We start from the raw sequence: 17,788 nt of genomic DNA on the forward strand, positions 1-17,788 counted from the left end.
ATTCACAATTATACAATCCAGCTGTACTTTTACTTTGTGTGAGTTCTTTTGCCACCTCTGGAAACTACTTTAGAGTCTTACGTCGTTCGTAACCTCGAAACCGTCGTAAGTCGGGAACCCCCAAGGCACCAACAACTTCCTCTTGAAAAACTTTACTAGCCCACGCACGCACGTGACGTCATACGTCGTTCCACCCACATATTTGTGTAAACCACCTTGCGTATGGAAGTATGGCGGCCCCAGCGACCCACACGACGACGAGACTTCGGCCAAAAGTTCGCCGCCGCTTCTCGAAGTACTTAAGAGGCGATGAGTAGGTGTGTGCGACACGGCGGCTCGACAACAGAGAGCGCGGCGACAGCGAAGCGGCCAGCGGCGGCCTCCACGCGGGCTCGACAGCAGCCTCGGCGGTGTCCGGCTGACGGAGGAGTCGCCTGTATATTCCTCCAAGTGAAGTCCGGGATAAATGCTGACGCGGAAGTTTGCCATTTAACTCAGTGTCCCGGTAACTGTAAGGAAACATAAGTGTTGACTTTGAAGATGTTTTTGTTGAGAAAAGGAGGCGCTGCCAACCAACTGTTGACTGTTCCGTGTGCCTTTCAAGAGGACCAGTGGCTAACCCGAACTAGCCTCCATGGCTAGCTGCACTTGTAACTTGTGTTGCTCGGCTAAACTACGGAAATTAAGTTTACAACAGCACGTAAGTTGAATTTCATCAAGATTCATGTCTTACTGGCTGTTATTTTACCACACTTTCCACTCGCTCAGCGATAGAATTCTCGTCTGCAACTTTTTAAGTAACGATAACGATACCTGCAGTGCTATGCTAAGTTTTGACGAGTTCTTCGCAGGGTCGACCAAAAAGTGGTCATGCATTTTTGGGAATTAACGTATTTGAGGAATGACGGAGGATGGAAGGAAACGAAAATTGAATGATGGAAGGATGAAAGAAAGGGAAAAAGGTTGGAAGGAAGGAGGGTGAAAAGGAATGAAATGGAAGGATGACTGGAAGAAGGATGTCAAAAAGGAAGGCAAGGAGGAAGAGGTGAAAAAATGAAAATAAAATGGAAGGATGTTAAAATGAAAGGATGGAAAAGGGAGGGGAAAAAAGGCCGAACTGAAGGAAAGTAGAGAGAAAAGGATGTGAAGCCGAATGGAAGGTGGCATGGAAAGATGGAGAAAAAAGAAAGGAAGGAAAAATAACCCAAATGGGTGGAAGGGAGGGCTATATGAAAGACAAGAAGGAAAAATTGAGTTAGGAAGGAAGGTGAAAGTATGCATGGAATGAAAGGAAAGAAAGAGGGATGAAGTGTCGAAAAAAAAAGATGCTACGTATGAAGGATGTTGGAGACTGTGAGAACTTTATCGCTCTAGGAAACAAAAAGATGCACTGAAAATTGTCCCCGTGTTCCCTCAGCTTCCCCAAGCACCCAAATACCATTAATGCGTGAGAAAAGGAGGCCCGCTGGAGTAGCTCGGACCCGCACGACAAATCTGCGTCGCACCGGCAGAGGACACCCCGAGCCGGGGACGAGGACTCCTCCCGTCTCCTCGTCTCCTCCCTCCCGCCCACTGGCCCGGCCCGGAGAGTCCCGGCTGCGGCCTGGCACCGTGCCCTTATGGGGCAGCAGCCGGGGAAGTTTGCCGGGGACCAGAGGAGACCCAGTCTGCCAGCTTTCATCAAGGTGGTCAAGAGGGAGTCCACGCGGCACGGGGCGCAGCCCTGCAACGTCTTCGCTGTGCACGGTAAGATCAGTTGGCTTTAAAACGAATGAAAGCAAATCATCCCAAAATGCGATAAATATTGATCTGTAAGGATGCGAGTCACGCGAGTCTTGATTGCTTCATGTATTGGAGACTCATGGGAATTGATTGAATTGATTCTGCGATTAGCTTGTTTGTCACATGCCACGCACACCATTCCCAAAACAGTCTGTGGGTTGCCGTCGCTCGATCGGGTTAAGTGCAGACTCCTTGATCCCGTGGCTGAGAAAGTGGAGATGTTGCATAACGGCGCCGAGTGACACCAGGTGAACGTGTTCGGGCAGCTCACCGCTTTACCGGTTGTCGAAATCCCAGAGAGGCTTGCGGGTTTAAGAGCGCTCAGGTGGCTCATCGGGTTGGAGTGGCGATCGATATCTGGGATCGCTCTCTGTCAAGTGTTAATGTAGAAAAAAAAAAAAAAAATCTAAAATATGCACCCATATTCTTATAATATTGTGATTTTAATCTCAAGTGTGCTTGCAATATTAAATCCTGCAAAAATAGCGCTATATTCATTTATTTTCACAGGTATTGTATTTTTCTCTTTTCCTCATATTTTTTAAATTGCAGCAAATGCACCCAAAGTGATTGCCAGCCGCCAAAACGAAATTAAAGTGTTTTAGTGAGCTAATGTTTCAAAATCGAGTAGAAACTGTCTTTCATATTATTTCACAATGTATGTAAAATAAATCTGATATTGATTATTGGAATGCAGATTAATTTATTACTTGTGTTTTTGTGGGAATAATACATGTAGAGTACCTTGAAAAAAATAATTGCATATTAAATTGCAATATTGAGGCGAAAGTGGGAATCCCACTGCCATTATTTTTCGGAATCATTGGCACTGTTTTTACCGGATGCTTGCCATCCGTGCGAACTGATAAGTTTACCAAATGCGTGCGTAGCGTTGTGATTTTGCCTTGGCGTGGAATACTTTCCACTGCCTCTTGCATAACGTGCAAGTGGAGAGAGGTTGGGGAGGTGCTCTAATGTTGGACAGGACAGGACAGGGGAGGTCAGAAAAATAGTCAGCGCGTTTGCCGGTAAATGGATCGAATTTGGCGCGGGGGCAGCAACAGTGACGCTCGTTTTGTTTTCTCCCTCTGGCCCCTGTGGAGAGAAAGTTGGACTGTCCCAAGTGTGTGTGTGTGTGTGTGTGGGGGGGGGGGGGGTGAGTCACAGTGCAAGCGGAGGGCAATGTCAACACATTATTTGATATATCTGCCTGTATGTCTTGTTTTTCCTTTCTTTTTTTTTTCTTTTGCGTGTGCGTGAGCCCTCGGCGCACTGCTTCTCCACGGGCAGGTTGGGACCTCTCGCCCTGCGAGACGGCGCGGGCAAGCGGCGACCTGCCGCCATCTCATCAATGTGCTTAATTGCAGATAGCTGAATGTACGGTGACGCGTTACAGTGAAAGTGACTGGATTGGAGGGCATTGGGTTCTTTGGAATTCTGCCCCCTAGTGGTGTTCTCGATTCATTGATTCATTATAAAGAGTGTCAAATCCCAAAGTGGATTATGAAGTGGAAAAATGCAAGATAATTAGAATGAAAGTAAGGGACAGTTTATTTTTTAGTAATTGCATTGGCCTACAGGGGGCAGCACTGTGCACTAGCGGTTTGCACCGTTAGCGGTCGCGGCGCCGGCATTCCTGTGTGGAATTTGCGCGTTCTTCCCGACCTCGAGTGAGTTTTCTCCCGGTACTTCCGCTTCCACCCACATTTCAAAAACCTCGTCAACTGTCGGAGTCAAGGTTGGTGGCGCATCCCATCGGCGACATCATTTGATTTGTGTGCATGCCTGTGTGCCCCCTCCCCCCCTTGGAAAAAACCAAAAACCTAGCAGCTGCATTCAAGTGTGTGTGGGGAAAGTGGATCTCTTTTACTGTGTAACCGGCGCTTTCTTGGCTGGAACCCGTGGAATCCATACGGTCTAGACACCAGAACTCCTCCAATGAGCCCCCGTGGGTCCTGAAGATTGTGTATTTGTACGCAGGAGTGTGTTTTCGATACGCGTTTCGCACCCGTGCGGCAGGCGTCAACGCTCGCCAGCTGTCGGGGGTGCAGCGGGGCTGTTCCCAAGTGGCGTGCCCCCTCCTCGCCGCACATAGACATCACCAAAACGTATCCACCTGGAAGGAAGTCAGACGCGCACTGGTGAGCGCTTAAAACAGGTGCGCTTGTTTGTAAAGCGTCGGCGCCAAAGCAGCACAATGCCAACTATGCGGTTGGGGACAAATGCACAATTGATGGCGTTTTTTTTTTGTTTTTTTTCTCTCCCCTCCATCCATCAGCACACCGTGACATTGCATTTCCGCCCCAGACATAGACCTGATGTAATTTGAAGAATTTGAAAAGATATTTGGAAAAAGTTTGCTCGAGTGGAACCGCAATCCAATGCGAAACACTGGCCAACCAACAATTTGTTGGTATTAGGAAACAAAAAATGTTCCCCCCGTGGAAATAATAGAACGAAAACCATTTCTTATTTGGACAGGCAATGTTTGAAGTAGCATTTTAAGAACATTCTTGAAAATGATATTTATTTGAAATTGTTTGAAAATGAGGTCGACGTTCGACAACAGTTAGATTTTTTTCCATTGTCTGTCTCCCCCCGAAGAGCCTCGCGTAACACTCTTACGCAATCAAAACAGCATTCTTTTTGTACGAGTTAACTTGTTAACCATAACATTTTTCTGGCAGGCGTCGGCGTGTGTTAATATGCGCTGGGCCTGCTCAAAGCGAGTGCACCCGAGGAACCAAAACAAACACGCTTGTCTAAATTGCCCACACCATGATTGGCTTTTTTTTTTTTTTTTTCCCCCCCACCAATAGTCGATAAAAGCTGAATGATCAGATGTCTCGGAAATTAGGAACCACTTCCGTTGTAGAGCTGGCAAAATTATTTGACTAATCGACAGGTCATCGATCATCATATATTGATAATCAAGTCATGTCAATTTATCGAGCCTGTGAGCCTCTCAACAGTATTTAGTGTTTGTTTTCATTCATGTGAACAGACTGATCCTTTGTGCAAAACATTTGGAAACATCTGCTTTTCTTTCGCAAAACAATAACCGCACCAGTAACTGAATCAGTTCAACCAAGATTGAATGCAACATTTATTCCTCTCGTGTGATCGTTTAAATTAGTTTATTTTTCTTAATCACTAAACATTACCCCACAAAAAAAAATTGGTTACTAAACAGTCAATACGGAAATATCCCTTTGGTGCAAAATAAAATAGTATTTGAAGATTCATGGTATCATCGGTAGAATAATCTTTGATACACTCCGCACCACCTGATAATCTTTTTTGCTGATCCGTTTGTGGCATGGCGTGGTATCGGGGTCAATGTTGCGTTGCAGCGTGGCTTGTGGCTCTCGTTATCGTTATAAAAGATGTCAGCGCGGCGCGCTTGCACTTCTGCTGTGATTCATTTGCACGTTGCGCCAGAGATGGGTTGAGCAACAAATAAATCCCCTGGAACATTCTTCTCTTGGATATCTGCTGCACACTTTGCTCCCTTTTTTCTTTTTTTTTTTTGTCTCTTCATATATTCTACATGTCATGTCGCAGTTTCCCCCCCCCCCAAACCAAACTTTGGATTTTTTTTTATTTTATTTCCATGGCATGCATTGTTTTGCCCAAAACAATTGTGGATGTCGGCATGTCGGTTTCACGCAAACTCGAACGTCTTGCCAACATCTGCTCGGCTTGTGTTGGAGCCTCTGACCTTGTGATTAGAACTGTTTGTTTGCTATTCATTCCGATTTTTTTGTTGTTGTTGCAAATTCTGATTTCTGATTGTCTTGCGTGGCCACCCACCTGCTTTCCATTCCATATGGTTTGCACATTCCGCTCGCAAAAAAAAAAAAAAAACAGCCGCCATCGGGATTGCACATCAACATGCGTGCGACACGTTTGCAGCCATGCACAACGCAACTTTTGTCTTTGAGCAAACATTCTTCCTTTATGTTTTTGGGTTGATGATTTATCGTCGCCACATGATTCTTGTTCCGCGAGGCAGGTTTTGTTTTCTACAAGCCTCTACCTCACACAAACGCATCGTTTCTGTTTTGATCCTGGCGCTCGGCTCTCCCGGAATAGAAAATATGTCGTTTTGCGCCAACAATATGAGTCAAATTGAGTAATAGAACAGAATACGACTTGATTACAACCTTCGACTCGCTTAAGGCGGCCTGGCGTGTTCTTGGCCCTTTTATATTCGGGCCTTGGAGAAATGAGCGAGGTTGCTGATTAATCACCTGGTTCTTGTCGCCCTATTTAAAAGGCTTTCCAAAAAGCTCGTCTGGTTTTAACTAGCCCGGTTTCATCCGCACTGGCGATCGGCGCGATGGTGAGCTGACAGTCGATAAGTCACTTTGCATGAGAGGAAGTTCTGGCCGGGGAGAACCTGAAACTGAGCTAATCCATACCAATGCGCGCTAAGAACTACATTTCATTCATATCGGCCATTACGAGCGCAGACAGATGCTAAAGGACTTAACCTTGAACTGGCGCTGTCGATGTTTTGTTCCTAACTATCTGATCTCCCCCCCCCTTGTAGAAGCCTCTTGAGTGGGGGAATTATGTGCAACCCAAAACCTCTTAACCTCATCTGCGACGCATTCTTCAGACAGCTAGAACTAAACATACACCCCCACAAACCATATAGTAAAAAAAAAACTAAAACATGGTAGCTGTGTTGGATTCTGATTATGCTAGGACCTTGACTTTTTATTATTCTTTTTATTGATCTTAAAATAAAATAAAATAAACCTTGCTAAAAATGTCATATAAAATAAATAAAATATATAAAAAATGTATACGGCTAGAACTGCATTCCAAGTCACATCATTCAGAAATAAAATGAAAGGAAGTTGGTCATAGAACAAAAGTCAAGCTAGCACTGGATTTCACTACTTTGCTAGCAAGTATTCCATGTTGCGTGGAATCATGGCACGACCGACACGGCTTTGCCTCTCTCCATTGCTCCTCTGTAATTAGGTTTGCGAAAGCTTATAGTGCAATAAATCTTGTTTCCCAACCGACGGGATCCGCGCCAAGTACCGTCCGATGACGTTGCCAGCGCTGCGAGACGGCCTAATTGCGTATTTAGCCGTGTCCTTGTCACCGGAGCAAGGTGACACTTTGTATTACTGATTTCCGTCGTGGCGACTGTCATCGAGCGTACCTTCATATCAAGCTTGACATTCGTTTCATTTTTATCGTGGCACATAAAAACGTGAAAGCAATGCCCAGTCGGTAATTGATAGTTGGGGAATGAAATGTGGCCGCCTGAAAGGCACCTTGTATTTATTCACTTGCGTATACCGACTCGTAGAGACAAACCAAGATGGCCGCCCGCTCATTTTTGATGTGATTCAATTTCCTCCATTAATACTCGATCATCCAAGCGAACGGCACCGTCGCTCCACCGTAACTGGAAACATCTGCGCTCGGCATGCCGTAATGCGTTTACATTTTTTCAGCTCTGCTCTGCATCACCCGCACGCTCCGTTGCGCTGATTGCCGCCGAGACACTCGCCCGTCTTTCAGTCTGCAGTCTGTTGAAACGCCACCTCGGAAAATGGAAAAATGAACCGAGCGGCCGCAAAAGCCGTTTGAGCGCGGGGCGGCTCTGCTCTTTGCCAGGCTTAACATATGGAAGGAAGAACTTAAGCTCTCCATCACCACTGGAGGGCTGTGATCTTCTCAAGTCACTAAATATCAATTCCACCACTGAAACTTTGGAAAGAACCCTCGTCATCTTTACCTTTTTCGCCTCTGAAAAGTTCCAGAAAGCCGTCGCGCGTACGTCAGCTCACCGCGCAACGCACCGGCTTTGATTATAAATCACATTATTCCCGCCGCTATGATCTCACTTGCTAACAATGTTCTTCATGTTCCTCCATCTGTAACCTTTTTTTTTTTTTTTTCCACCTTGGTTTTATTGCCCCTATTGTACTTTATTCTCTCATTTCCCCCCCAAGCCCATATAGCACTGCGGTAAATTAACGGGCTGTAAGTAAAGGCCTGTAGATCGTAATTATATGGAGCGGGGGGGGGGGGGGGGGGGGGCTGTTTGTGTAAAAGTAACCCAAATGTTTACCATACCAGCACAAAAGGGCCCACTCGCTCGATATCAAGGCGAAATAGTTTCGTGGACTCCACCCACAATTAACGTCAATGCTTTTGCATGCTCAATTATTGCTCGCTCCGAATGTTTATATTTCGGAGTGCAACCTTGAATTATGGAGCGTTTGGACTCGGGACAGCTGAGGGAAGACAGAAGAAAGAGATTAAACATGTGTTGCAAGTGCTCGGCTCCTGCCAAGGATTAGCCCGTCCTTCCTCATATGGTCAAACCACTGCGGCTGTCCCCAAATTCCCGAACTGACGTGTTTGAAAAGATAACGTTTTCTCTCCGTCCTCGAGAGTGGAGGAACTTCTTCCAGTTTATAACTTTGTCTTTTAATAAAGACCCCCAGCTCTGTCCGGCACTAATTCCTTAACCTGTAAACATTCCAGAATGGAGCAAGAGCACCGGGGGGAAAAAAAAAGAAAGGGGAGGGGCGGGGGGGAAAGAGTAGGAGGAGGAGCTTCTTGTAAGCATCGGATGACTTCAGCAGAAGGAAAACATGAAAGCTTTGTGAAGAATCTCAACTTTGTACAAAGCAAGTCAGGAGCTTTTGCGTCTTGCTTCATTTCGACTTTTTGGGGGGGGCTTTCTTAGTTCTGTGTGCGTGGATGTCGTCTTTCTCTCTTATTGTGTATGCGCGTGTGCATGTGTGTGTTGCTGGAGTTGGGAGGGCTCAGCTGATGTCATCGAGTGCAGCGAGCCCATGGTGAAAGAAGAGGCCCTTTGTTGGCAGCCGTGAGCGCTAACGCGTCCGTGTGCCTCGGCTCCGCATTCGCGCAGAGAGAGGAATGGCACCGGCCAAACGGACCGCCTGCCCACTCAACTGACACATTCTCCAGTCCCCGGCCGGCCGGATCGCCGACACGTCTCCCGCTCTTTTTGGATCGGACCCTTAGAAAGAAAAAGAAAAAAAAAAACGGAGCTAACCGGGATCACAGAAGTTGGAAGGAAAGTTATGGAAACCCTACTGACAGAAAGTTTGTAATTTTTTTTTTTTTCTTTTCTAACTGAGTGGACGAGCCCCGGGAATAATGAGAAAAAACAACGGCAAAGAAGATCAATACGTTTGAACAGCTGCTCTGGATCAGATCTTGGTTTTTTTTTTTTGTTCTCCTGTTGGGACACATGTAAAAAAGCCAGGCGCAAATCGAATACCAAGCTTGAGTTTCCAAGCGGGAAGGGAAAGAAAGCAAATGAAAATGTTGGAGATTTGCCTGAAATTGGTGGGGTGTAAATCTAAGAAAGGACTTTCGTCCTCCTCCAGCTGCTACCTGGAAGGTGAGTGTCGGTTTGATCATATTCCATGCAAAAAAAGAGAGATGCCTGAAACGGGTGTTGGGGGGCTGAGTGGCTCGCAACCACGCAAGGATTTTGGCTTTGTGGAAACTGCGGAATGGGGAGGGGAAAGGCAGCTCAAGGGAGGTGAGCGAGGCCAGACACACTGGCTAGCGGCTTAGGCAAGAAGTGGAAAAAGAAAGAATACACGGAAATCTGACTCCCACTTCAGTGTTGTGTAAGAGGAAAGTGCATCTAATCTCTAATCCGCAACCCAGACCAAATCTTCCTGACTCCTTTTATAATCCATTTCGACGTTTCAGGGGGAGTTCATGGTCTTTGTTGAACTTGACTCCTTCGATTGTGTTTGACACCGCTTGTTCCTAATTGATTTAGCCACGGCTAATAAAGCCCACGAGGAATTTGAGGAAAACCGGAGCAGCCCTCGCATAATTGACATGGTGAGGCATTTGTTTTGGAAGAAGAGCCAAACATTGTGCAACCAAATGATTTAATCGTCAAGCCCGAACCACGCAAACAAACAAAAAAAACAACGATCAGAAGACAAGAAATTGTAAGAACATTTGTAGAAATTTTCAGCAGTAAAAGATATTTTATCTATAAATAATTTGATAACTTTTTCATGTACTATTCATACCTTTTTAAAAATGCATTTTGCTACTTACTGGCGACTGAAAATGACATCACACATGCGCAAAACACTCTTTGCTTTCACAGGCCACATCTAATGACACGGGGGAGGGGCCGTATCTGGCCCGGGGGCCTAATGTTGGACACCTGTGACTTTGTAGGTCTTTCATGGTTTCCCTTCTCTTAAACCACATTTTTGTTTCCATCTCACCCGGTCTTTTGAAGGGATGCGTGTCTTGCATCATCGTGCAAGTATTATATGCATTTCTATTCGGCGCAGTCACGGCCATAAAGTCTTTACAAGCGCCACACACACACACACACACACACACACACACACACACACACACACACACACACACACACACGCTTAATCATCTCGTTGTCATCTCAGTAACGTGGCCAGGACATGCTGTAATTTCTCCCACTGCAGCGACTCTGGAAGGCCCACAGTCATCTTTTTTTTGTTTGTTTTTATGCCATTTCTTGCTCCTTAATCCACCCTATTTTCCATTTAATTTTTTTTTTTTTAATTTTTAGTTTGGGTGGGAGTGATGATTCCTGCTCGGTTCCATCGGTGAATTGTCACCCCTCTCTCGAAGGCTTGTGGTATTTGCGGCACCTTAAGTGTGTGACAGGGGGCCGCCCACACACTTTGAGTCCGGGCCAAACTGTGGCCAGAAAAAATGTTCTGCCCTTTTATCTCTCCATGCATCTGTACGTGACGGTCAAAGAAGCATTTTGGTCCGTTTTCATATCTGGACAGAACTTTTTTTTTTTTCCTCAACAATGCTGTCATTTTTTTGGGCCCTTTAACTGTCACAAACTGCATTTAGGTTTTTTTTTGTGTGTGTGCCGTTTCTTATATTCTAATTATGAAGAACAATATATCCGTCTGGCCTTCCATTATAAACATGGCGGTGAGGGGAAGAAAAGAAAAAAAACTTGCCTGGAATTTTGATTATGCACACGCATGACTGCTTCCTTTTGTCTAGGGCAGCCTTGAGGTGAAATCATAGCCTTGCCGTCGAGTTCATTTTGTGTTCATAAAAAAACGCTATCTCTTCTGCCATTCGAGCGAATATGTGAATTCATCGAGGTTACCAATCCAACGTGGTTCTTTTTGTTTATCTCTGGAGCTGTTTGGCCTGTAGCAGAAAGAATTCCTGTGGGGGTCGGTGTTAACGTTCTTTCAGAACATATGTGACAACAGCTGCGCACGTTGCGGCCAAAATGCCGTTGGAAGTCCTCCCCCCCGCATTTTCGATTTACTGCAGTCAGTTGTTGTTGTTCTCAAATTTTCACCATTCAAGCTAGCTGTCGCTAAAACAAGCGTAACTCAAGGATGCGTTCTCACGCTCCGATACGTTCTCGTAGTTCAGGTAGGAAATGAAAACTAAGCGGGGCGGATAATCCAGGAAATGAAAGCCAAAGTCACGTGATCACGTCAACTCCTCACTCACGCATGAACTTAAATGTCTTCATTTCATTTTCAGAAGCTCTCCAGAGACCAGACTTTGAGGGTCAAGGTCTGAGCGAAGCGGCCCGCTGGAACTCCAAAGAGAACCTGTTGGCCGGCCCCAGCGAAAATGACCCCAATCTGTTTGTGGCGCTGTACGACTTTGTGGCCAGCGGCGACAACACGCTCAGCATTACCAAAGGTGAGCGGCGAAAAGGAACCATCAACAACGGCCTCTCAAAGCGTACGGACAATCTGCTGATGTGCTTCTTCTGTTTTGCGTCCTGCACTCCCACTCGCACTTCCTCACTCGGGTTCCTCTTTTGCCGCACGCTAGAAAAACAATATGGATCGCTCGGACAAAACAGAGGAAGGAAAAAGTGAACATCTGCTCATGTGTGAGGCAGGACAATGCTTTTTTTTTTCTAGTGAATGTTCCACGCTGAAGGTTACTTTTTTTTTTTTTCTAGTATCTGCCAGATTGGTTCTACTCGTTTGTTCCCAAGATTAGCGTCTGAAAGCGTTTATTTTATTTTTTTGCATTTTGCAGGCGAGAAGCTGCGCGTGCTGGGCTACAACCACAACGGCGAGTGGTGCGAGGCCCAGACCAAAAATGGCCAAGGCTGGGTGCCGTCCAACTACATCACGCCCGTCAACAGCCTGGAGAAGCACAGCTGGTACCACGGGCCCGTGTCGCGCAACGCCGCCGAGTACCTGCTCAGCTCGGGCATCAACGGCAGCTTCCTGGTGCGCGAGAGCGAAAGCAGTCCCGGGCAGAGGTCCATTTCCTTGCGCTACGAGGGCAGAGTTTACCACTACAGGATCAACACGGCGTCCGACGGCAAGGTGAAGCTCTAATGTCCGTTGTGGGGATGGGAGCCAAATTCCGATTTTCTGACCTGTCGTCGTCACCCAACTAGCTGTACGTGTCGTCGGAGAGCCGCTTCAACACGCTGGCCGAGCTGGTGCATCACCACAGCACGGTGGCCGACGGCCTCATCACCACGCTGCATTACCCGGCGCCCAAACGCAACAAGCCCACCATTTACGGCGTGTCGCCCAACTACGACAAGTGGGAGATGGAACGCACCGACATCACCATGAAGCACAAGTTGGGCGGGGGCCAGTACGGCGAGGTGTACGAGGGCGTGTGGAAGAAGTACAACCTCACCGTGGCAGTCAAGACGCTCAAGGTAGGATGGTGTCAAAAGGGTATTTAGGTTGAACTATGCTGCCGCCGAGTGGTTGCAGGGTGTAACTACAACCGCATACTTGCTCTTTGCAGGAGGACACAATGGAAGTGGAGGAGTTCCTGAAGGAGGCCGCTGTTATGAAAGAGATCAAACATCCCAACTTGGTGCAACTCTTGGGTAAGGCTGCTTGAATTTCAACTCAAGACAACATCGAAACAGACGCCAGTAATAAAATTAATTCATCCGATAAGACCAAACTTATGAGTCAAGGGTTTTATCACGACAAATTATTTGGGGTATTTGCTAACTGAGTATTTTCCCCGCCAGGCGTGTGCACGCGGGAGCCTCCATTTTACATCATCACAGAGTTCATGACCCACGGCAACCTGCTGGACTACCTGCGGGAGTGCAACCGAGAGGAAGTCAACGCTGTGGTGCTACTCTACATGGCCACGCAGATCTCCTCCGCCATGGAGTACCTGGAGAAAAAGAACTTTATACACAGGTGGGCTGTCAAGATGTCATAGAAAAAAATGTCGAGTTTGGGAAGGGCCCATAAAGACAAGCTCGGCTAGGAACAACCTCACTCCTGTAATGAATTAGAAGGGAAACTCCACTGACCACTGACCTCACACATTCTGCCCGAATGGGAAAAAAAAAAATCCCCTGCACACACACACGGCAGAATTTTGCTGTTAGTCTTCTCAGAAGCAAGAAAAGCTGTTTCTAATTTTGCCCAAGTTCATGGCCCCCCTCCCACCACATGTCAATCACTCAGCCGCTCCGTGCTCTCTCCTGCAGGGACCTCGCCGCCCGCAACTGCCTGGTGGGCGAGAACCACCTGGTCAAGGTGGCAGACTTCGGTCTGAGCCGGCTGATGACGGGCGACACGTACACGGCCCACGCCGGGGCCAAGTTCCCCATCAAGTGGACGGCTCCGGAGAGTCTGGCCTATAACAAGTTCTCCATCAAGTCGGACGTGTGGGGTACATGTCATCAGTATTATTATTATTTTTTTTTACAGTTTATAATAATCTGGATTTTAACGAAACCAACGTACGCCCGCAGCATTCGGCGTGCTGCTATGGGAGATCGCCACCTACGGTATGTCCCCGTACCCCGGCATCGACTTGTCTCAAGTGTACGAGCTGCTAGAGAAGGACTACCGTATGGACAGACCCGAGGGATGCCCCGAGAAAGTCTACGAACTCATGAGGGCCTGTGAGTAACAACGCGAGGCGGCGGTTAGCATACTGCTGCGTTGTCTCATGAGTTTTTTTTTTTTTTTGGGGGGGGGTCTCTAGGTTGGAGGTGGAACCCTTTAGAACGTCCGTCTTTTGCAGAAACCCACCAAGCCTTTGAGACCATGTTCCAGGAGTCCAGCATCTCTGATGGTTAGTTTGGAACTTCATGGGTTCCTTCTTATGTTAAGCCTGTTACGTGACTCAATGCACATATTATTAGAGGTGGAAAAGGAGTTGGGCAAGAAAGGGAAGAAGGTGACCTTGGGCTCCATTCAGCAGGCTCCAGAACTGCCCACAAAGACCAGAACGCTGCGCAAAAATAAGGACAACCGGGACAGAGATAGTCCAGGTAAGAAGATCTTTTTCTCAGGTGACTTTTTTTTATCTAAAGATGGTGTTTAGCACAGTTCTTGGGTTCGACGTCTAAATCTTGGCTGTGGTTTCCCTGTGTAGGTTTTGCATGTATGTTCATTGACGATGCTCATCTATTTTAAAAATAACACGAGTCAACGGAATTATGGATATAAAAAAACAACACATACTGACCGAACAAAATGAAGCCATTTTTTTTCCCCCCGCAAATTGCAACCTTTGGGATTTGAACATTTCATTCTCCTGCACTGGCATCTTGATTGAAATTTCATGATTAATCTCCTTCAAAAGAGAGGCATAGATGGTTTGTTACTGATCTTCCTCAGACCCGGTGGACCTGGACGTTCCCCTGCCTTCTCCAATGCTCCCCAGGAAAGAGCGCCCTCTCCTGGATGGAAATCTGAACGAGGACGACCGGCTCCTGCCCAAGGACAAGGACAAAACGCGCGGCGGCTTTATGAGCCTGATCAAAAAGAAGAAAAAGAACGCCCCGGCACCTCCCAAGCGTAGCTCGTCCTTTCGGGAGATGGACGTCCATCCCAATCGACGGGGCGGGTGTCGGGACCCTCGGGACGGGGACTGCTTCAACAACGGGGGGTCGTTGGCTAACAATGACGCCTCGCACGTACTGGAATCCCTAAAGTCTCTGGCTACGAACAATAATGGCACAAATGGAGCTCCCACCTACCCAGGACAGTTGTTCCCCCGAAAAAAGGCTGCTCCTGCTGTGCCTGGACCTGCGGGCAAGGCGCCAGTCACCCCTCCCGCCGAAGACGAGGTCATGACGAACTCTAAGCGCTTCTTTTGGTCCTCCAGCCTACCCGTCGGCTCAGACGTTACCCAATGGCGGTCCGTCACCTTGCCGAGGGACTTGGGACAGAGGCATTTTGACTCGGGTACGTTTGGGGGTAAACCGGCGCTCCCTCGCAAGAGAACCAACGAGCAGAAAGGGGATGCCGGCCCTCGCACGGGCACCCTGACTCCGCCTCCGCGTCTACCCAAGAAAGCGGAAGAGTCGCCGGACGAAGCGCAGAAAGATGCCGAGCTGAGTCCCGGATCCAGTCCTCAGGCTTTAACCCCCAAGGTAGTTAAAAGGCCCGGGCTCCCGGAGAACTCAAAGACTAGCGCCCTACACGCCGAACTTCTCAAGCCCAGCGTCTTCCCCGCTTTGGGTGCCGCCGGAGAAGAGTGCCGGGCCCGCCGCAACAAGCATACCGCCGACGCCCGAGAGAAGGGCAAGTTCCAGAAACCCAAACCGGCTCCTCCCCCACCGCCAGCCAACACCAAAACGGCCAAGACCTCCCGCAGTCCCGGTCAAGATCTCTCATCCCCTTCATCAGAAATCAAAGCTAAAGGCCTGGTCTCTGCCTCGGAGCCCCAACACGGAACCACTCCCGGCGAGGGGGCTAAGAAACTGCCCCCGAGTTGCAACTCCAAACCTCAACCGCTCAAGACCTCCGCCTCGGCGAGCGGCTCCCTTGGGGGCGAATCGCAAGGCGCGCCGGCCGCCTTCATCCCCTTGGTCAACCCCCGCCGATCCCTGCGAAAAACGGCTCCGCGCCAGGCCTCGGAGCGCACGCCCAACTCTGCCGTGACCCGCGAGACGGTCCTGGATGGCGTTGAGCAGCTGCGGGCCGCCATCGGTCGCAACTCTGAGCAGACGGGCAGCCACGGCGCCGTGCTGGAGGCCGGCAAGAACTTGTCCAAGTACTGCGTCAGCTTTGTGGACTCCATTCAGCAGATGCGCAACAAGTTCGCTTTCCGCGAGGCCATCAACAAACTGGAGAGCAGTTTGCGCGAACTGCAGATCTGCCCCGCCGCCTCCGGGGGCGCCAACGCGCAGCAAGACTTTACCAAGCTGCTGTCTTCCGTCAAAGAGATCAGTGACATCGTTCAGAGGTAGCGTACCACGGACACAATTGTTACGAACTGAAAGCTCTCTCGGGAGCAGGCGTCGGTGACGCGGTACTCCGGAAACCCACCTGTGGTTTTTGTGGACGCGAGCAAAGGACGATGACTGATTTCTGGAGTTTGAGCCGATATTGGGTATTAACCAACGGGTTGTCCTCGTCATGCCTGAAATCTTCCTTCCGCTAATTCCAGGAAAAAAAGTGCCTTTTTTTTTTTTTACCCAAATAGGTTGCCCTCGACTGAGCGTTTGGCCTCCAGAATTCATTTGTGCCAGTCAATCACTTCTGTTCGGGTTCCCCCAACTAAAGGGGGCTTTTCGCTTCAAGTGCAGTGTTTTCCTGACTGTTTTTTTTTTCTTCCTATCATTACCAAGGCACATATTTTGCAATATGTTAGGGCACAGCGCCAAACAAAAAGTGCCCTTTTTGTTGGATGCAAAAGTAGCTATCCAGTTGGAAGTGTTCTACAGTTTTGTGTTTTTTTTTTTTTTTGCCTTCTTTATTCATTTGTCTTGCGCATGTGTGTAAGAAATGTGTTGAGAGATTTGTGCGCGCTTATGTGTCAGTGTGCAAACGAGGACTCGATCTTGTGAAATATGCGCGAAAGTCTCAACACTTTTTGGTGTATGAGAAATTGTCGGTTTATGTGAACTTTAGTGCGCGTGTCAAGCGAACACTTCCAACTCTATATGTACTTTTGCGTTTTACCGGCATGACGTCACTTAATTCGGGTCACCTGGCGGAACTTGGGGCGGGTCTAAAAACCTTTGTTAAACTCTGACTCGTGACAAAGAGTCAAAGTATTCCTCTTCAATAACGCCTTTTTCTTTGCCGCCGCGTTGCCCTACGATGACAGCCGAGTTGAGTTGTGTTTCACTGTTGATACTTTGTGCCTTCAAGACTTTTGACGTTAAATGACCAATCATCCCCCCCCCCCCAAAACGCCAAGCCTCAGCGTCCGCAGCGTATACTGAGGAACTTGACAGTTTATTAAAAGCCATCAGTAGCTTAAAGACATCAAAAGTCTTTCTCCCCTGGTGTCTCTATACATAAAGTCTGTTTCGATGCAACTGTGTATGTGTGTGTATCTGTTGTAAGCCTGCAAAAAGTGTTTTTAAGAGTATGTGTGGGTGTGAACCTTTTTGGACTTTGGTCCCGTGTTCTTTGCGCCGCTGTTTGTACCACTACTCCTTTGGATGGGTCCAAGTCCCGCCACCATCTTGTAAATATGTTGTCTTACTCCTTTTTTTTTTTTAGCCTCACAGTGCAATTTTGGTTGTAATAAAATGACAAACGCTGACAAATGAAACGTGTTGTTGGAAACAAAAACAAAACTATATTGCACCTGTGTGTGTACGTGTACACCCTCCATCCCGACGGTTACATACGGTACTAGCTCCGCAGCCATGATATAGTAATACCATATTTAAATATTTCTTGATAACAATAAAAAAATAATTAATAACTGAATACTAAAATGAACCAAAAGCCATCACTTTCTGGAAGCCTAAAAAGCAGGATAAGAGATTCGACCAAATTCTCAAGTTGAAATTCCTATTATTCTTTTTTCAAATTTAGTATGAAACTGTGCTGCCGTCTAGTGGTCGACTTTGGAATTACAGCCCAAATAACCAGCAGCACAAAATCGATTCAAATTCCCCCCCCCCCCCAAAAAAAGTGAGACATAGCAACTTGGAAGATGCAAATATTTTGTGTGTGTGTGTGTGTGTGTGTGTGTGTGTGTGTGTGTGTGTGTGTGTGTGTGTGTGTGT

At 47.6% G+C, this 17,788-nt stretch overlaps 1 protein-coding gene across 4 annotated transcripts; it reads left to right on the forward strand.

Moving 5' to 3' along the window:
* Positions 1-182: 182 nt before the first annotated feature.
* abl1 (abl oncogene 1, non-receptor tyrosine kinase) lies at positions 183-17,607 on the forward strand. Of its 4 annotated transcripts, XM_085925919.1 has the most exons (13): positions 183-511; positions 605-700; positions 1,418-1,746; positions 11,335-11,499; positions 11,848-12,143; positions 12,218-12,490; positions 12,583-12,667; positions 12,818-12,995; positions 13,292-13,476; positions 13,559-13,711; positions 13,795-13,884; positions 13,955-14,083; positions 14,433-17,607. In XM_085925919.1, the coding sequence occupies exons 3-13, from the start codon at positions 1,620-1,622 to the stop codon at positions 16,007-16,009; spliced, it is 3,258 nt and encodes a 1,085-aa protein (XP_085782045.1). In that variant the 5' UTR covers positions 183-511; positions 605-700; positions 1,418-1,619; the 3' UTR covers positions 16,010-17,607. The 4 variants fall into 4 exon arrangements, with proteins under 4 accessions (XP_085782045.1, XP_085782043.1, XP_085782044.1 ...); XM_085925917.1 differs by having other exon boundaries at positions 183-700; XM_085925918.1 differs by having other exon boundaries at positions 183-1,746.
* Positions 17,608-17,788: the final 181 nt, after the last annotated feature.

Source organism: Syngnathus leptorhynchus, chromosome 12, assembly GCF_054491065.1.
Source record: "Syngnathus leptorhynchus isolate UIUO chromosome 12, UIUO_Slep, whole genome shotgun sequence".
NCBI lineage: Eukaryota > Metazoa > Chordata > Actinopteri > Syngnathiformes > Syngnathidae > Syngnathus > Syngnathus leptorhynchus.